The 21,716-nt window shown below is 37.6% G+C and overlaps 1 protein-coding gene across 1 annotated transcript in view; it reads left to right on the plus strand.

The window, feature by feature from the left end:
* PRKAR2B (protein kinase cAMP-dependent type II regulatory subunit beta) overlaps positions 1-21,716 on the plus strand; it is a 114,770-nt gene that overhangs the window by 84,829 nt on the left and 8,225 nt on the right. The window contains exons 5-8 of the mRNA XM_015134667.3: positions 9,427-9,533; positions 14,845-14,998; positions 19,212-19,313; positions 21,453-21,527. Of these exons, the coding sequence (XP_014990153.1) occupies positions 9,427-9,533; positions 14,845-14,998; positions 19,212-19,313; positions 21,453-21,527 (438 nt within the window). The remainder of the gene's footprint in view (positions 1-9,426; positions 9,534-14,844; positions 14,999-19,211; positions 19,314-21,452; positions 21,528-21,716) is intronic.

The raw sequence follows: 21,716 nt of genomic DNA on the forward strand, positions 1-21,716 counted from the left end.
TCAACTTTAGCTCTTTAAAAGCATTGTGAAAATTTTGGTTGCATTTAAAAGTATTAATATTTAAGAAAGCTTTTGCTAATATAGTCTGGCAAGGAGCATCTTTGCTTAGTGTGATTATTTTGTAAACATAGGAGTGTTCTAGACTTTTTTCACTGCTTTGCTGAAAGTCTTCAATATGTATTTTAAAAACCAGCTCACAGAGGGAAAAAAATTCAGTTTCCGAATTGTCACAATCGAATGTTTTATAGAGAAGAAGCAAATGTATTTACATAGTAGTTTTCAAAAGACCCTTTTTTGAATTTGAGCTCAGACCACCTTGAATTACTCCCTTACTATTTAAATCCTTCCAGAGATGATATAGGATGTAAGTAAGTAAAATTTATTTTTCTCAACAAATTACCACCTGGAATAAGACTTTTAGCCCAAAACATGGCAGATTGGTGGTTTTAGTTTAAGCTCATACTATAAAACAGCTTTCTAGTTTTTTATGATACACATTATTTACAGTAACCCAAATGTGTTTTAATTGAATTACATATTCAGCTCAGATAATCTGCTTATCATGCAGCTCCTTTCATTTTAATTTCTTGACTACTCACTGTTTCAAGACCTGTTTAAGGTATTGGAGGCCACAGAGATATTTAGAGATGGTTGTTGTCCTTTTGGAATTTATAATTTAATGAGGGTACAAACACATCTGCAAAGCATGTTGGGAAAACATGATACATGCTGTAATATGGTCAGGGCACGGTGAGAAGATGTCTGTCTCTTAGCTTACCTTAATGGTTCAAAAAGCTGGAGAGGTCACTGAGCTGTGCCCCCGAAAATGAGGAGGGAATCACCAGGTGAGGAAAAGTACAGAGTATTATCACTAGAGCCTAAAGTGGCAACCGTCCGGTGATGGATGGCCTCCATCTTGTGATGGGAGTGATGGAGCCAAGATATGGGTGCTGTATCAGGAAGGCCCATTCTTTCTTGAATGCTGTGCTGTGGCACTGGACTACCTTGTAGGCAATGGGCACAGCTGAAGAATTTTAGTCAGAGAAAGTAACTATCAGATTTTTCTAAGGTCACTTTGGTGGTAATGTCGAGGAGGAGTTAAAGAGGGGAGAAAAATGGGGGAAGCAGACAAGAACAAAAGAGTGGAGCCCAGTAGAAAACCAGGTCATGATCTAGGGAAAAGAAATGGGTCTGAACTCCAGGGAAGGGGGAAAGGGACAGACAGAAAAGAATGGTTTCACAAAAAAGGATTAGCAGAATTTGGTACTTGGTGATCGATTTAGTTGGGGACTGAAGGAAAGTGTCTAGCTGGAGTGACTGTGAAGTTGCTACCTTTTCCTGAAATGGGAAAACTTGAAGGAGGAAGGGGAAACTACTAATTAGCAAGAAGAATGATCTTGGCTTTGTGTCTACTATCTCATTTGAATTTCCTGAAGTCATTATTTGGCTTGAAAATCTTGCACTTCCTAGACTTCAGAACATTTTTCCTTGGAGAGCTGTATATTCATATGTTGAGCACAGCGTTTATAATTATTAATCTCTTTGAAGATATTCTTTTCATGAATATTTTAATGCTCCACTCAGTAGGCCATTTTCCTTCTGAAATATTTCTAATTTGAGGCTAACTGAAACAATTTTCTTAGGCTATATGATAGGCTCTTTCATTAATGAAGAGTAAATTGTTATTTCTTAAGTGAGTCAGAGCCCTTTACTGAGCTCAGTCTTGAATTGGCATTCTGTAGGAGAATTAAATGTGGATTTCCTACAGTAGTTGTCAGTCATCATGATAAGCCTCTGCATATTAAATATTTCCTAAGTTCTTTTCACTCTGTGCATAATTATGGGGAAATTACATTTTGATTGACTAGAACAGACACCTGTCTGTATTTTATCAGGAATTGCTTTTTCATATATCCATGTATGAATTCTTCAGTTCTATAATGTTTTCAAATGCAGCTAATTCTAACATCACAAAATAGTTAATGTAGCAATTTATTTCATCTTTTTTCCCCATTTGACATTTAGAGTCAGAACCAATCAATAAAGCTGATGTTCACCCTCTACCTGCCTTAAAAAAGTCAACATATAAATAGCAAGCAAAACAAAATATTAGTAAATCATTTAATCAGCTTTTATAATTTTGATAGGTGACCATATGTTGCCTGAGTTGATGAACTCATTTGGGTAGAGTGGTCCCTGTGGGGCCAATTAGCGCTACATCAAGAAAGGTCTGTTTCACTGCTACCTTGGCTTCATCTTCAACCTTGGCTGCTGTTCCGCAAAAAGATGCCAGAACTCACACAGGGACCCGAGAAGGGGATGAAAACCACTTCCTGCAAACCCATCATCATCATTCTTCCGAAAGTTTTTCTTAGCCCGTATGAAGATGTAAAATTATGTTCTCAGTTTAATTAGAGTTTTTTTAGTTAATTAAAAAATATAAATCAGTATACATGTAAAATTGACAAACATTCAAAAAGAACAAAAGAGTAGTCAGTGAAAGGAAATCTCCTTTCCACCTCTGCCTCTCAGAAACCTAGTTTTTTAGGAGCACGTTCTTTTAGTACTATCTTGTATATTTTTCCAGGGTCATGCAATACACATACAAGTATATTCTTTTTCAAATTTTGGTGGCAACAAAATTAACACACTGTTATGCCCTGTTCTCTTTCTCTCTTTTTCTCTTTCTCTTTCTCTCTTTCTCTTTCTCTCTCTCTCTCTCTCTTTCTTTCTCTCTTTCTCTCTTTCTCTCTTTCTTCCTTTCTTCCTTTCTTCCTTTCTTTCTTCCTTTCCTTTCTTTCCTTTCTTTTCTTTCTTCTTCTTTTTTTTTTTTTTTGGAGAGTCTTACTCTGTTGCCCAGGCTGGAGTGTAGTGGCATGATCGTGGCTCACTGCAACCTCTGCCTCCTGGGTTCAAGTGATTCTCGTGCCTCAGCCTTCCGAGTAGTTGGACTACAGGTGTGCACCACCATGGCCAGCTAATTTTTGTTTTTTGAGTAGACATGGAGTTTCGCTGTGTTGGCCAGGCTGGTCTGGAACTCCTGACCTCAAGTGATTTGCCCGCCTCAGCCTCCCAAAGTGCTGGGATTGTAGGCGTGAGCCACCGTACCTGGCCTGCCCTGTTCTTTTCAAATTTAACAATATATCAGTATTTATAGAGGTTCTATATTCTTTTTAAAAAATATGTTCATCAGTATTGTTTATACAAGTTTAAACTAGTAGCTTTTATGTATTATAAAGCTAAATCATGATAACACATTAATGTTTTGCTGTTGCCACTATGTTATAATTGTACATATAACAGCAGATTCCAAGTAACCAAAACAATATTTAAAAAGAAGAACAAAGTTGCAGGATTCACATTTCCTAATTTTAAACTTATTGAAAAGCTACGGTAATCAAAACAATATACTGGGCTGGGGTAGACATATAGAACAATTGAATGGAATTGAGAATCTAGAAATAAACATATATACTTATAGCCAATTGATTTTCCCACAAGAGTGTTAAGACCATTCAATAGAAAAAGAATAGTTTATTCTACAAATGGTGCTGAATCACTGGATATCACAGGATATCCACACACAGAAGAAGAAAGCTGGACTCCTTTGCATATACCAGAGTTAATTCAGAAGGGATCAAAGGCCAAAGATATAGGAGCTTAAACTATAAAATTCTTAGAAGAAAACATAGGAGTAAGTCTTTATGGTCTTATATTTAGCACTGGACTCTTAGACACCAAAAGCATAAGAAGAAAAGAAAAAAGAGATAAATAGGACTTCACACAGATGTAACATTTTTGTACCTCAAAGGGCATTATTTTAAAAAGTGAAGACAGTCTGCAGAAGAGAAAATTATTTGCCAATCATATATCTGATAAAGATCTGGTATCCAAAATACATAAGTAACACAACTCAACAGTAAAAAGACAAAATTTCCAATTTAGAAATGGGAAAATACCATTTCATCCCCACCAGGATAGTTACAATTTTAAAAAAGGAAGATAAAGTGATTAATTTTATGTTATGTAAAGTTCACCTCAACAAATTTGTAGTTCCCTCTCACCACTCCTTTTAAACATAGTGCTAAAAGTCTTGGCTAATGCAATAAGACAAGAAAATGTAGTGAAATGTATTGAGAAGGAAGAAATGTACCTGTCTTTTTTCACAGATGACATGATTAAGTAGAAAATGGGAAAGGCTTCCAGAGCTAGTAAGTGATTATAACAAGGTTGCAGGATACAAGGTTAATATACAAAAGTTAATCACTTTCCTTTATATCAGCAGTGAACAAGTGGAATTTGAAATTAAAAATACCATACCATACCATCCCCCCAAAATTAAATATTTAGATGTAAATTAACAAAAATATGTATAAGATCTATGTGAGGAAAACTATAAAATTATGAAGGAAATCAAGGAAGAACTTAATACATGGAGAGATTTCCATGTTCGTGGATAGGAAGACCTAGTATTGTCAAGACGTCAGTTTTTCCCAAGTTGATCTGTAGATTCACTGCAATCCCAACAAACTGATCCTGAAGTTTGGAGAGGCAGAAGACCTAGCAGAGCTAACACAATATTGAAGGAAAAGAACAAAGTTAAAGTACTAATACTAACTGACTTCAAGACTTAGTATAAAGTGACAGTAATCACGACAGTATAGTATTGGCAAAAGAATGTACAAATTGATCAGTGGAACAGGACAGAGAACCCAGTAACAGCCCCACTTAAATGAAGTTAACTGATCTTTGACAAAGGAGCAAAGGCAACACAATGAAGTAAAGATAGTCTTTCTTTTCAACAAATGGTGCTGGAAAAACTAGACTCTGAAAAATGAATCTAGAAATGGACCTTATATTCTTCACAAAAATTAACTCAAAATAGACCACAGATCTAAATGTAAAATACAAAACTATAAAATTCCTAGGTGATAACATGGAAGGAAATCTAGATGACCTTGGATTTTGTGATAACTTTTTAGATGTAACACCAAAGGCACATCCATGAAAGAAAGAATTGATAAGCTGGACTTCATTAAAATTAAAAATTTCTTTGCTGCAAAAGACACGTCAGCAGAATGAAAAGACGGTCTCAGACTGGGAGGAAATATTTGCAAAAGACACAGCTTGATAAAGGACTGTTATCCAAAATATACAAAGAACTCAACAGTAGTAAACCATCAGATTAAAAAATGGACCAAAGATGTTAACAGACACCTCGCTGAAAAAGATACACAAATGGCATATGAAAAGATGCTCCACATCACATGTCACCAGGGAAATGCAACTTAAAACAACAATGAGATACTATTGCACATCTATTAGAATGGCCAAAATTCGGAACACTGACAGCACCAAATGCTGGTGAACATAGGTGGTTTAAGAACTCATTGTTGGTGAGAATGCAAAATGGTACAGTCACTTTAGAAGATTGTTTAGTGGTGTCTCTTACAATTAAACATACTCTTACCATCCTCTCCAGCAGTAATGCTCCTTGGTATTTACTCAAAGGAGTCGAAAACTTAGGTCCACACAGAAACCTGTACACAGCTATTTGTAGCAGCTTTATTCAAAATTGCCAGAACTTGGAAGCAACCAAGATGTTGTTCAGTATGTGAATGGATAAATAAACTGTGGTACATCTAGACAGTGGACAAAATGAGTGATCTTGTTATGAAAAGACATGGAAGACATGGAAGAACCTTAAATGCATAATATTAAGTGAAAGAAGCCAATGTGGAAAGGCTGTGTGCTGCATGATTCCAACTATTTAACATTCTGGAAAAGGCAAAATTATTTGCAAGGCAGCCCTTGTCACTGCTAGACAGCTCTCATTCCTGGGCAGGTCTTTACATTGTGCCAAAACCTTCATGAAACTTCCACCCAACAGTCCCAGTTATGGCCTCTAGAACTACTGATGTCATGGTTTGAACAGAAGATAGCTGATGTATTCTCATATAGGTCTTCTTTTCTGTCACCTAAATGCCTTGTTTCCTGAAATTCCCCCATTGCAGGTTTTCACATTTCTTGATTACCCTTCTTTTAGTGTTCTCTCGCTGCCAGTGACTCCTTTGAAAGAAAGGTGTCTGAAAATCCCTATATGCCTACAGCAGCAGGGCTTTTTGGTGAATGAATCTATGACAGTTTATTTATCCAGTGCCCTGTTGGTAAACTAGTAGTTTGTTTCCAGTCTTCTGCTATTGTGATGCAAAGAAAAATGGTGATGCATTTTATAAATAGCTATGTAATAACTTCCTAGAAAAGGAACAGTGAGGTAGAAGATTATGCATATCTGAAATTTTATTAAATTTTGACAAATTGCTTTTTTAGAGTTTGTTCCATTTTACCTTCTCACCAGAAGTCTGTGTGAGAATGCCTCTTTTCCCACACGGTCTCCAACACAGTGTGATATTTTAACATTTGTATCTTTTTGAATCTGGCGAGTGAAAAGTGGCGTCTCATTTCCATTTGAATTTAGATTTCTCTTCATTTTGAGAGAAGTTGAGTAACTTTTCATGTTTCTAAGAATCCCCCTTTCTCTTTTCTGGAAGCTTTGCAGATCTTTTATCTTTAGTGTTCTAAAAACACATTCTTTCATCCTAGTGTGGGGATTTATGGTCATTGATTGTGCTGGGTACTTGAGTGTGCCATTTTGGTCTGAAAACCTGTGTCCTTTAGGTCTACAAAATTCATCCTGTATTGTTTATATTTCCTCCTTTTTGTTTTCTCTGTTACTGTCTCTGACACTCCTTTCTTTTCATCTCTTTATTGACTTTTTTTTTGAGGTGTTTGGTGATTTATCTTCTTTCTCTTTTATTTACCTTTAAAGAAATTGTAATGGTGGATACATGTCTTTATACATTTGTCAAACGCATAGAATGTACAACACCAAGAGCAAACCCTAATATAAACTATGGACTTCGAATGATAATGATGTCAGTGTAGATTCATCACTTGTAACAAATTTGCCACTCTGGTGGAGGATGTTTATCATGGGGTAGTCTGTGCCATGTGTGGGGGGCAGAGGATATGTGGAGTATGTCTGTATTTTCTGCTTAGTGTTCCTATGAGCTTAAAACTGCTTTAAAAAAGTCTATTTTATTTTTTATTTTTTACTTTTGAGACAGAGTCTCACTCTGTTGCCCAGGCTGGAGTGCAGTGGAGCAATCACAGCTCACTGCAGCCTCAACCTCCCAGGCTCAAGCAGTCCTCCAATCTCGGCCTCTCCTGAGTGGCTGAGACTGCTCATTTTTTTGAGACAGAGTCTCACTCTGTTGCCCAGGCTGGAACTCAGTGGTGTGATCACAGCTCACTGAAGCCTCAACTTCCCAGACTCAAGCAGTCCTCCGACCTCGGCCTCCCGAGTAGCTGAGACTATAGGTGTGCACCACCGTGCCCAGCTGTTTGTTTTGGTAGAGACAGGGTTTTGCCGTGTCGTCCAGGCTGGTCTCAAACTCCTGGGCTGAAGCAATCTGCCTGCCTTGGCCTCCAAAGTGCTGGGATTGTAGCCATGAGCCACTGCACCCTGCCAAAAAAAAATCTGTTTTAAAGGAAAAAAAAAAAAAAAAAAAAAAAAAGACCATCATATTTTTGATTTCCAAGCTACACATTTTTCTCTGATTTGCTCTTTTCCTAACTATCCTATTTTGTTTTTTGGTCTCATGGGTATATCATCTTAAATGTCTCTGCAAAAGCTCTCTATGATTCCTGAAATATCTATTTCATGTATTGTCATTTTGCTGTTTATCTTAGTCTTGTGGGCTACCAGGGGAGCAACATAAAGCTGATTTAGAGCTCTGGGTAAGTAGGGCAGGTCTGTCAACCAGTGCACTGTTTAGCTTGAGCTGACAGGGAGCCAGCTGTTACATTGGGGAACCCCTAAGTCCTACCAAGTGAAGGTTTTTGTTCTAGGGCACCAGTGTTCACCGTATCTGTTCTAGTTCTAATTTGTTTAGTTTCTCTCTGATCTTTTGTCTGGGAAGAGTTGAGAGTCCACATTTGGCTGCTAGGCATTCTGTATTAGGGTAGAGGGATTTTGAAGGAAGGTGTCAACTAATCTCTGCAGGACTTTAAATCAGTCCGCTTGTTTTTAGCTTTTTGTCTCAGTCCCACGCCGGCAGAGCCAGGTGTTACCCACTTGGGAGCCTCCTGGTGCTCCACAAGGCATATTGGCCCCTCCACACTGCAGTCTCACCTGTGCTACTTGGGGCAGCTCTCTCTGCCACATGTTACTTACCTTCGCCCTGAAACTCTCTCATCCATCGGTTTTCCCTTCCTGTACTCTATACAATTGTAGATTCATATCTTCATATGCCTTGTAACATTTTCATGTGGTCTCAAAAGGAAGAGAATCACATGTGATCTGTTATCCTCTCTATCCAGAATATCTTGTTTCTTCAACCTGTGTTTTCCACTTGCATCTTTTTTCCGCTTTGAATCTATCTTCAACTCCTTAATTTATGTATAATAGTAATTGATTTTGGCATGGGCAGTTAGCATTACACCTTTTGTATACCCATAAGGAGTGACCTGACCAAGGGCTCAGAGCTAATAAGTAGAAGAACAAATAACCCTCTAAGTCTTTAGATTTCCATTATATTGTATTATTTCCTCATATCCATTTATTCTGTCTTTTCAAAGTTCTTTGAATTATTCTGGTATTTGTTCTGATTAAAGATTTCTTTCACCTCCTAGTTTATTCTTATTAGTTTGAAGTTTATCCTTGAGCCTTGTCAATCACACTTTGGCAGAATAAACATTTTACATAGTTTAATTAGTTGTTGAATAATATTTTTGATGTTTCTGACAAATCTGCCCTAGTGAGCCCAGTGGTTGCAGCTTGAAGCCAACCTTAGTGACAGTGAATAGTGACATATTATTTGCCACAGTCATTTTTGGTTCGCTTTGTTGTTTTTCTATTTTGTTCTGTTTTTATTTTGGTGCTAAACCAAAAAGAAGATTGGAATCAGGATCTAAATTCACCAAGTATTTAGGTTATCTGTACACAGATTTTAGTGATGACTAAGGAAGTTTTTAAAAATGGGTATCTTTAAAAGAAATTTGAAATAATTCCTTACTAACCTGATCCTTTTAGTTGCTAAGATTATATTTCACAAGGTATGTGGTGGTTTGGTGGTTAAATTTTCATTTTAAAGTGGTGATAGTTGCAAATATTCTGAAACAGACTAATTATAATTACTTTCATTCAAATACTGAATATGAAAGTATATAATCATTTTTATATATTTGTAATATAATTATTTGTATGTGGTAAGAAAGACTACTGTGTATTTTTCTGACAACATTTAATGGTAGTTATGATATTTCCATTTCTTTGGACTTGTTCACAGAAATATAATTATGGTTACTTAAGAAAACATGTCCTAGATAAACGTAAAGATTATATCCCATCTTTTTTAAAAATAGGAGCAGATGTCTCAAGTATTAGATGCCATGTTTGAAAAATTGGTCAAAGATGGGGAGCATGTAATTGATCAAGGTGACGATGGTGACAACTTTTATGTAATTGATAGGTAAGTTTTGTCCAGCCTTACTATTGAAATTTAAAGAACCTTTTGTGTAAAATCTCAACCATTATTATGGCAATTGACAGGTTAATACAGGATAGTTGTTATTGCCACTACTCTAACTACTACATAGTAGGCACTGTAAACCTGTTGTGAGTACATGCAGTGAAGCCACAGTGGATCATGAGAAGAGGCATAGGTTATAGAGGAACTGATGACTGACTTGTGGTTAGTCTAATCTGTAAATGTCAGTCATTTAACGTGAGCATCTTCATTTGCCAAATTCTAATTGAGAGATGTGTGATGGCATTAGTATGTACTAGATGCCTATTACAGTAAGAACGGCAGTATAATATGGCATCTAAGATGTTAATTCACAGTAGACTTCAATTGGTATTTCTTAAAAGTTTTTTTTTTAAACTATGTAAAACATGCTCATGGTTTAAAAAATTCAGAATTGGCTGGGTGCAGTGGCTCACGCCTGTAATCTCAGAACTTTGGGAGGATGAGGCCGGTGGATCACTTGAGGTCAGGAGTTCAAGACTAGCCTGATCAACATGGTGAAACCCCGTCTCTACTAAATACAAGAAAAATTAGCCCGATATGGTGGTACACACCTATAATCCCAGCTACTTGGGAGGCTGAGTGAGGCAGGAGAATTGCTTGAACCCGGGAGGTGGAGGTTGCAGTGAGCCGAGATTGCGCCATTTGCACTACAGTCTGGGCAACAAGAGTGAAACTCCGTCTCAAATAATAAATAAATAGATAAATAAATAAAAATAGAAAATGCAAATACTTCACAGGGGCATAAGGTGAAAAGTAAGTCAGTCTTCCTGCTGCTTCAACAGCATCCAGTCTGTATAGTAAGTAGTTTGTGCATCCTTCCAAGAATTGTATATTATTATATTTGTCTTAAAAACTCTATAATTATTTAAAGAAATCTTACGTTTATGTTGAAAATCTATTTTCAAGAAATTTAAGTTGTGCTTTACCTCATCATAGAACAATGTGCCTTATGCAATAGATGAATCCTAAAATCTGACAGCAGAGCAGCCTGAGCTGACTCCTTATTTCTTCACTTTTGTAAAACAGTGATGAGTGTTCGCATCCCTGACCCCTCCCCTTCTGTGTGGAACGCAGGTCCTCTCCCAGCCTGACTCACTGGATTATGTTTTCTCTCTGGGTTGAGTTGTGTACACCTCAGAGGTCTTGGTGAAAATGACCTCTTTAGTCTCCTGAAGCCTCATTTCATTATTTTGGCTCTATGGGTGGTATCTTTCATGCATCAGTCGCTCATGCTCTTTAAATCAAGAGTTTTCACTGATTGTCCCATTCCCTCATCCCTAATGCCTGGTGACCTATGACTGAAGCATTAGCCAAGATTTTAGAGTAGAATAAACCAGTTATCTATATGTGAATCAAAATAATGATTTTTATATCATTAATAGCTTTCATCGGTGCAACACCTCAGAAATGCACCTAAGTGTGTTTAATTGTAGAAGTGTATGAGAAACCCTAACCCTCTACGATCTTAATCATTTAGTGGGGATTTTTGACTTTCATAACTGCCTTACACTTGTATATAGTCTATTCCCTTTTCAGTTAGATCCTAGTCACCCATTTGATAGATGAAAACATGCAGGCGCACAGAAGTAACAGCACTTGGTTCAGATCACCCAAATGACTGGCATAGAGCCAACTCCACAGCCAGGTCTCTTGCCCTGTTCATTCTCTTTCTGGGGCTCTGCCCTGCCTGAGGCCTCACATTATCAGAGAAGAAATCTGTGTGAAAAAAACAGCCCAAGGTTTTTTTTTTTCTTTTTTGCACAGTCTTGCTCTGTCGCCCAGGCTAGAGTGCAGTGGTGTGACCTTGGCCCACTGCAACCTCTGCTTCCCAGTTTCAAGCGATTCTCATGCCTTAGCCTGCGGAGTAGCTGGGACTACAGGTGCCTGCCACCACACCCAGCTAATTTTTGTATTTTCAGTAGAGACGAGGTATCACCATGTTGGCCGGGCTGGTCTCGAACTCCTGACCTCAGGTGATCTGCCTGTCTTGGCCTCCCAAAGTGGTGGGATTACAGGTGTAAGTCAGTGTGCCCGGCCTAGCCTGCGGTATTTTAACAGACTTTAGACTGATGTGATTTCAACTGTACTGGTAGCTCATTTTACTTTTCCTCAGCACATTTTGCTGTGTTTTACCCTATTCAAAGTAGTGAGTGTAGAGAACAGTTTCAGTGCAAAAGTGTAAATAGTTTAGTAAATTGAGGAGTTTAATCTATAGCATTGCTAGTCTGAAAATCTGAAATGCTCCAAACTCCAAAGCATTTTGAGCGCCAACATGATGGCACAAGTGGAAATTCCACATCTGACCTTATGTGATGGTTCACAGTCAAAATGCAGGCACACAACAGCTTATTCAGCATCCCCGAAGGGGTTAGTGTATGACGTACAGTAACTTTAATCAGAACACAGCATTGTAGGTGGAGACTGCAGGCCTGCCATTGTTTGTGGTTGCTCTTGTTTGGCAGCCGGTGCAGGTACTCTGGGGATGCTGCTGTGCTGCTTAGTTACCCCAAACACATTATTTTTTATTGTATTAATGGTATGTCATATTTTTTACTGTTGAGTACTTATGTGTGAATACAAGTAAAAAATGATGGCTTATTGGTAGCATATAAATTGGGAGTCAGGAATGATGGTAATGCTGAACAACCACAGATTGTTCACATGGGTGGCTGAGATAATGACACTTTTGCTTTCTGATGGTTCAGTGTACACAAATTTGGTTTCATGCACAAAATTACTTAAAATATTAAATAAAATTATCCTCAGACTGTATGTACAATATATGAAACATAAATTAATTTTGTATTTAGACTTAGGTCTCATTCCCAAGATAACCTCATTCTGTATATGCAAATATTCTAAAATCTGAAAATGTCTAAAATCTATAACACTTCTGATTCTGAAAATTTTGGATGAGGGAAACTCAACCTGTACTTGAAAAATGATTATCCATGGGACAAATTCTAGTAGTTTCCCTCGAAACAGTCATTCTATCCATGAATTACATTGAAAACCAATTCTTTTCCTTTTTTTTTGAAATGGAATCTGCTCTGTTGCCCAGGCTGAAGTGCAGTGGCGTGGTCTTGGCTCACTGCAACCTCCGCCCTCCTGGGTTCAAGCGATTCTCCTGCCTCAGCCTCCCAGGTAGCTGGGATTACAGGTGGCTGCCACCACGCCCGGCTAGTTTTTTTTGTATTTTTAGTAGAGGTGGGGTTTTACCATGTTGGCCAGGCTGGTCTCAAACTCCAGACCTTGTGATCTGCCCACCTCAGCCTCCCAAAGTGCTGAGATTACAGGCATGAGCCACTGTGGTCTGGCCGTGAAACCAATTATTTTCTTCCTTAGTAATAATATCTATTGTCTATCATGTTTCTGCTCTTATTGCTTCTTTATTATTAATAATCCTTTTCTTTCTTTTTTGGAGGGACAGGGAGAGTGTCTCACTTTCTTGCCTAGGCTGGAGTGTAGTGGTGCAGTCGCAGCTCACTGCAGCCTTGAACTCCTGGGCCTAAGCGATCCTCTTGCCTCAGCCTTCCAAGTAGCTAGGAGTACAGGCATGTGCCACCATGCTTGACTAATTTTTCAGTTTTTTGTAGAGACAGAGTCTTGCTATGTTGCCCAGTCTGGTCTTGAACTCCTGGCTTCAAATGATCCTCCCATCTTGGCCTCCCAAAGCATTGGAATTAGAGGCATGAGGTACCAGGCCTGGGCATAATAATTTTCTAATGTTAAAAGCCACTATTTTTTTTTTTTTTTAGCAGCACAGCCCCACCCTTTGTCTTTGTTAGGGTTTAATCAACAGAATATAAGCCAAAGAATTTTTCCTGTCTGCCCTCATAGGTGCAAGCCTTGAAAGCATGTTCTCTGATAAAATACAGTATGTGGAAAGTCAGTCATCCACACGAAGAATGCAGTTTACATGAATATAGGGTCTGGGTAATATGAAGTGCAGTGACATGCAAACTGAACCTTATTTGCCTAGAAAAAGAACCCCAGTTAAAAGATAAGCACCAAAAAACTGTGAAAAGACCAGAGTTAGATATCTAGTCTGAATTTCTACTTTTTAACTTTAGAATGGGGGTTGATCTAAAGTAAAGGGCCAGAGAGTAAATACTTTTGGCGTTGCAGGCTGATATGTTCTCTGTTGCAACAACTCAGCTCTGCAGTTGTAGCATAAAACCAGCCATAGATAACACATAAACAAACAAGAGTGTTTATAATTGCAGTGAAACTTTATTTACAAAAGCAGATAGTCAGTTTGTGGGCTATAGTTTGCCAACCTCTGCCATAGATTATAAAGGACACTAGTAAGTTTTGTAGAGTAGTGACTAACCAAATTGCTATAGCTAGATTCTTCTTAAAAAGTTACTTTCTTCTGATCACAAAAGTAATAATATGTTCATGTTACAAACAGAAACTCTTAAATAGCCAATGTGCCTAGAATCCCTCACTATTCTTGTGCTCTTAGATAACTATAGTCAGTGGTTTGATAAATGTTTCTTCAGATGATTTTCTTTCATTTTTTAAGGCTAATTTTTTTGTAGAGATCGAATCTTGCGATGTTGCCCAGGCTAGTCTTGAACTCCTGGGCTAAAGTGATCCTCCCACCTTGGAATTCCAAATTGCTGGAATTACAGGTGTAAGTAAGCCATCACACCCAGCCTCTTCAGATGATTTTTTTTTTTTTTTTTTTTTGGAAATGGAGTTTCGCTCTTGACGCCCAGGCTGAAGTGCAGTGGCACAATCTCAGCTCACTGCAACCTCCACCTCCCGGGTTCAAGCGATTCTCCTGCGTCAGCCTCCCGAGTAGCTGGGATTATGGGATCCCACCATCACACCTGGCTAATATTTTGTGTTTTCAGTAGAGACAGGGTTTCACCATGTTGGCCAGGCTGGTCTCAAACTCCTAACCTCAGGTGATCCGCCCGCCTTGGCCCCCCAAAGTGCTGTGATTACAGGCGTGAGGCCTGGCCTCTCCAGGTGGTTTTTTATGCATATACTATTTGGTTATAGTCTTTAGTTATAGTTTTATCATTTGTTATTCCAAATTTTTATTGGTTAGTTCCATTTTTCCCAGCAGGCACATGGTCTGGAACAGATGGCACAGATGGATTCCCCTTTATTACTTGTCATCGGAGGGGATAAACAGGCTGGAAATACGATTTTATTTCACAGGGCTCTTTTCTGAAATAATGTTTTATTTTAATGAGATTTTATTTGAATTAACCTCCAATCTACATATGTCCAACAGAGGCACATATGATATTTATGTGAAATGTGATGGTGTTGGAAGATGTGTTGGTAACTATGATAATCGTGGGAGTTTCGGCGAACTGGCCTTAATGTACAATACACCCAGAGCAGCTACAATCACTGCTACCTCTCCTGGTGCTCTGTGGGGTTTGGTGAGTAAAATATTTATTTGACCTGAATGTTATGATTTGTAGCAATTGCTATGACAGTGTTACACATTGCCGCATGTAGTATTTTAATTTAAAGATCATCAGTCATCAGGTAATTTATTAAGCAGCCACTGAATGCTGAACTGTAGGGCACTAAGACTGCACTCAGATCCTCATGTCATTGCCCCCACTCCTCCAGTCCAGTCAGGATCTTGGGACCTGGTGTCCCAGGAAAGACACTCAGATTCAGAATGCTCCTGTCTTACCCACTCTTAGAAAATAACGAGCCATACAAACACAACCTTCAGTACTTTTTCTCAGATAGCTTTCTGAAGTAAGTATTATAATCTGATAAATTGGTGGCTCCCAGAGTGTGGTCCCGTGAACACTGGCAGCTATATCACTTGGAAACTTTTTAGAAATGCCCATTCTGGGGCCCCACCCATTGATTCTGACCTACTGCATCAGAAATTTGGAGTTTGAGAAACCAGTATAAAAGGATGCTCTTGGTGCTATAAATTGATTGGTAACTGCTCTGCATTTAAAAGCAGATGTGTAGGGAAAAAATGCTTGGTCGCTGTGCTGATGTGCCCCACATCAGAATTACCTGGAGTATTTTTTAAAAATCCTTTTACCTAGATCCCACCACAGGCAAATTTATCAGAATCTTCAGCACTGGGACCTGGGCATTAGTACTTTTAAATATATTTCTTAATGTGGTATTCCTGCAAGACTTAAAAGCTGTTTTAAAGATATATTCGGGCAGTATTTTCACATATGATAGGATGCAAATTATTAGGCACTACTAAAGCTGCTTCTGGAAGATTGTATTTAAGGTAGTGATTCTCCAACTTTAATGTGCTTCCAAATCACCTGGGAATCCAGTTAAAATGTGGATTCTGATTCAGTGGTTCTGGGGTGAGGCCTGTGATTTTTGCATTTCTCATCAGCTCCCAGGAGGTGGCAGTACTGCCTGATGTCAGGCCAAACTTTAAACAGCATCGATTTAGGGAAATGTTTACAATATATGTATTTTATTTTAAAATTGTTGAAAATAGCTCACCCACTAGTTTTGACATGCATTTATTGGGTTATTTCTCTCAAATCCTTTTGTGGAAAGAGAAGAGGTTGAAGTAAATGTGAAGTTTGTTAACAGTCTCATTTCCAAGGACGACTGTATATAGCATTACAGAAGTCACACATTATTTAGTCACAGTTCAGCATTTGACTCTGAAGTCGATTCAGCTGATAAAAATATCTCTTGATCAAAGAGACAAGACATTTTACATTTCTTTTAATTAGAACCAGTTATTATATACTTATTTAAAAATGTGATGAGTCACTTTTTTAAGGTTTAGAAGAAAAGCTGAGTTGTCTCAGGGAGAAGGAAACTCATCATCTGAAGTGTTTTAAGAACTGTCAGCGATTTGAATACCCAGAACCAGCAAAGAAAAAACTCCAAACCGGAACAGTCCTTCACCCACAGAAGTGTTTGTTTGCCTGTCATTAAAGCGGTGGGATAAATCTAGCATCTGCCATGACCTGTTTTATTGAGGAAGGTTTACTTTTCAAATGTAGTCATTCCAGTGGGGTTGCCATTCAGATTCAGATTGTCACACAGTGAGGAAATTGCCTCCTTGCACATCTTCAGAATAAGATCAATGATTTTATAGGTTGGCCTTTTTGAATACTGATAGTTTTTACCCCTTGTAGAAACCTTAATTGGGTATAAAAGACCCAGAATTTCCTAGTCCACGTACTACTTAAGTTCCTAAGAAGGATTAAGCATTTTCAGAGATTTTTAGTTGTCTATACATGTTACTAAATTTTATAAAAGTGGGCAGTTTGTCATGATCCTCCTGATGTATAATAGCTTTCTAAAAATGTTAGGATAATTAACATAATTGCTTAGTATTTCAAGCCTGCTTTTTAAGGGCGACTTGACTATAATAACTCCTTCTCAGGGAGAGTCGAGTAGAAAAGAAATTTTTCTTTTAAGGTCAACAGACTGGAGGTCTGCCTTATAAATGTAAGTGTAAAGATAAGCAAAAAAAGCCCAAGAGAAAAGTCCATTGCAGTATAGCCTCACTCTGTAAATAATATTTGGTCACTGTTAGCCTTAGGGGTAACATGATCTATGTGACTGTACTGATGATTTGGAAGGGGGATTGTTGAAATGGCTTCAGGATGAAAGTATTTGAAATTCTGGACTTTATATGTCACACTGGGTGTGAAGAGATACGTTACTAATGGTAAATTCTTTCTGAGAGAGATAACTGATTATGATTAGTTTCTAAACCATTAAGCTATTTTGAGTCTTCTCTGTTTTGCAATAAACTCTGTCCATAAAAATGGTGTTATACCTGATTTCCAAACCTGATTATGTATCAGAATCACTTTGGGAGCATTTATGAAATACACATTATTGAGCCCTACATGCAGAGATCTTGAGTCATTCAAGTCTGGTGTCTCAGAAATCCTTTTTAGTACTCTAGCTTATTCTGATGCAGAGCTAGGCTTGGAAATAATTTCAATATTTGTGCTAATTATCGTAAAATTTTCTTTTAAAAGAAGTATTAGGAGTAAAACAAGTCCAAATTACAGCCAATACCAAATTGGGAAACAAGATGTTTAATTTACTAGTGTCCTAGTCCTTTTGGGCCGCTGTGACAAACTGTTACAGAATGGGAGGCTTAAGCAACAAACATTTATTTCTCATCGTCTGGACACTGGGAAGTCCAAGATCAAGGCACCAGAAGATTCGGGTCTGGGGAGGGCTTGTTTTCCTGTTTAACAGACAACGTCCTCTACTTGTGTTCTCACGTGGTGGAAGGGGCAAGGGAGCTCATTAGAATCTCTTTTATAAGGACATTAATCCGATTCATGAATGCTCCACCCTCATGACCTAACCATCTCCCAAAGACTCCACCACCTAATACTATCCTGGGTGATCAGGATTTCAACAGAGGGATTTTAGAATGATAGAAACATTGAGTTGCAGCCCATCGCACCTAGAGACTTTCATCTATACTGGCCTTTTTCTCTATTGCACTAGTTCGTTTAAATTCAGCCTTACTATGGTGGCATAAGAAAGAATGAATAAGACCTAGTATTTGGTAGCACATAATAAAATTGTATAATTTTAAAATAAGTGTAATTGGATTGTTTGTAACTCAAAGGATAAATGCTTGAGGGGTCGGATACCCCATTCTCTATGATGTGCGTATGTCACGTTGCATGCCTGTATCAAAATATCTCATGTACCCCATAAATATACACCTACTATATACCCACAAAAATTAAAAATAAAAGTAAAAAATATTAAATTGTTTGCATAGTAATTTATTAAATAATATATCCCAATTTTTACTTTATTAAAATGGTATAATTGTTTATTAATGAATGCCAAGCTAACATAATTATTGAGGCTTTTATTAAAGAATTAAAATATGAGAGATTATTTAAAATAAAATTTTTAGGAAAATAATTTTTTGAGCTGTATCCTTAAAATTTTTACTAGTTCTTCAACCGAGTTCTGCATTTTTGAGGGCATGTAGTATAAACATAAACAGGAACCTTTTAGACTGTGAACATGGTAAACACTGGAATTAGATCTTACTCAAAAACATAGTTGTAATTTCTCTGTGCCTCCACATTAAAAAAAATTTTTTATGGGTACATAGTATGTGTATATATGTACAGGGTACATAAGCTATTTTGATAACAGCATACAATGCATAATGATGACATCAGGGTAAATGGAGTAGCCATCACTTTAAGCATTTATCATTTCTTTGGGCATATCTCCACATTTTTAAAAAGAAAATTTTGACATAATGTGGATATGAAAAAACATAGAGTACATAACACAGAGTAAAAGAACACAGTGCTACCATATATTTTAAAAAATGCTGTGATAGCGCCTCCTTGTGGGCAGAGCCCAACATGTTGGTCAGATTTCTGTTATGTATGAAAGTAAACATACTTCCTTAAAAAAAAAAAAGAAAACAGTATTTTATGGGGTTCTGTATTATATTTTGTGCTTGATGAAATAAAAATATGAAATGAGTTGCATTAAAAATATACTGATGTTAATCTTTTATTTCAGAATCTTCAATCATTGCTTCTTGTAGGGAATAAAATAAAACTATTTGTATAGCTTTTCCCCCATAAAATTTACCTTTTAACTGTCTTTTATTTGATATTCTGCCTTTAGGACAGGGTAACCTTCAGGAGAATAATTGTGAAAAACAATGCCAAAAAGAGAAAAATGTATGAAAGCTTTATTGAGTCACTGCCATTCCTTAAATCTTTGGAGGTAAGTGCATGTTTATACTTTTATTTTATTTTGCTTTAAAAGTTTCTGTTTTGCTAGGAATATTTAGTTCTATAGAAAAATTTCCTTGAATAAAAAAAATTTATCCATGTTTTTATTTGAAGAGATTAAGTGGTAATGCTAGTTTTTATAACTCATTGTTTCTTCTGCTATCTATAATTGCATTTGTTTTGTTATTTGAAAGTTGTTTTGTATAATTGCATTCCTACCCCGCATCTATAGCACATGTATATGTGGTCTTTATCTAATAGCAGACGTCATACAATCACATAGATGTAGGCAAGAGCCACTAGTTGTAACTTTACAGGGAGGCGTTCTCTAGGTAGAAGATGTCCTCTCTGGCCTCTTCCTCTCAGTCATCTTTGCTGTTTATTCCTCTTTTCTTCTCCTCTTAAAACTGGCATTCCAGGCCTCTGTCCTTGGCCTCTTCTCTTTTCAGGATACACTTACTCACTTGGTGAACATGTCAGATCCCATGGCCTTAAATACAGATGTCCCTTGACTTACGCTGGGGTTATCTTATGAATAAACCTATTGTGAGTTGAAAATATCATAAATAGAAAATGTATTTAATACACGTAAACTATGGAACATTCTAGCTCAGCCTATGCTTAGGACACTCACATCAGCCTATAGTTGGGAACAGTCACCTGGCAGCACAGTGCACTGGAGAGCATGGGTTCATCTCATTGTGGTGAGGCTGGCTGGGTGTTGTGGCTGTCTGCCTGGCATTGTACTGCATATCACCTGGGAGAAGATTGAAACTCAAAATTAGAAGTATATTTTCTATCGCTTTCAAACAACTGTAAGGTTGAAAAATAATTAATTGAGCCATTGTAAGTCAGGGACCATCTGTACTGTCCATATATTGATGCTTCTTAAAATTGGTGTCACTGGGCAAGGCCCTTCCCTTGAAGGTCAGACTTACTTATCCAACTGCAAATACAAGATCTCCTCTCAGATGTCTAATAGACCTCTCAGACCTAGTATGTCCCAAATCTACTCCTTTTCTCTCTCCCTGCAGATGGTAACATATCCTTCCAGTGTCTCAGGCCAGAAACCTTCGAGTTAGCACTGACTTATCTGAACCACCATCACCTCTTGCCTGGTTAATTGCAGAATAATCTTCTAAAATCCCTGGTTGTGGCCCTGCTCTGTTTAAGCTCCTCCTCACATGGCCTCTAAGGCTCTGCACAGTCTGTCCCATTCCCCTGCCCATTTTCCCCAACCTCATTTCCTACTGCTCCACATTCATCATCTCTCTGTAGACACATCAGCTTCTTGCCACTTCTCAAACACACCTGTCCCACACCCACTTCAGGGTCTTCATACTTGCTCTCTGTGTGGAATGCCTTCCTCCACGGCCGCAGGGCTCCTTCATTTCTTAGCCCAGATGTCGTCTCAATGAGACCAGCTCTTAGGTTTTTATCTTTGAAGGTAACGACTTAACGAGAGAGAATAGGTTGTTGTTACTCTAAAAATTCAGCTTCATTTTCCATACTTTATCATTAAATTAAATGCTTTTCTATTTCACTGTCATATTTGAAATATTTTGAGAGTAATTAAAGACAGGCATATATATGTACCCACAATGTCTTGTAAAATGGCAAGTGTCAAAACAGCTGTGCTTCTCCTTTTGAATGTCTCTGTTGGATTATCAGCTTACGCCTGGTAGAAGTTTTGTCCATATCACGTAGTGTGTGGTAGACAGCTGATCTTTTCCAGCAGCATATTTCTTTAAATAAAAGTAGGTCAGGGATTGGAAATCCAGTGCCTTCAAAGCTAGGCAGGTAACACAGAGAAGAAAACCAAGCCAGGAAGGGACTTTGGCAGATTGGAGAACATGTATTTCATTAAAGAAACAGCTGCTATCCCACCATAGTGTTATTGTTGCCATGTGGAAATATGGGTTATTTGATGCTGATTTTTCAAGAGAAGCTGGAGATCCAATTTTTATGAAAAATTTATTTTAAAATGCTGACTGATAATACAACAAACACATAACAACCTACACACTGCTCAATTTATTTGTCCTGTAGGCTACCAGTTTTTTACTTCTTAAATAGATCAGCTTACCCAGTTAATTTGTTTCTATTTAATATTGTCTTTCTTTCTTTGTAGTTTTCTGAACGCCTGAAAGTAGTAGATGTGATAGGCACCAAAGTATACAACGATGGAGAACAAATCATTGCTCAGGTATGATATTTTGAAATCTAATTCAGTTTAGGGTTATTTTCCAAAAGGTTTGTGTAGTTGTAGATCTTGATAAACTTTTCATGTTTCTAAAACTAGTATGCAGTGATGGGTTAAATAAATATTACTTCTACCAAATAACCTGTTAAAAATGGCTTCATTTATAGTTACTACGCTATTGAATATTTTTAT

Source organism: Macaca mulatta, chromosome 3 (genome assembly GCF_049350105.2).
Source record: "Macaca mulatta isolate MMU2019108-1 chromosome 3, T2T-MMU8v2.0, whole genome shotgun sequence".
Taxonomy (NCBI): Eukaryota; Metazoa; Chordata; class Mammalia; order Primates; family Cercopithecidae; genus Macaca; species Macaca mulatta.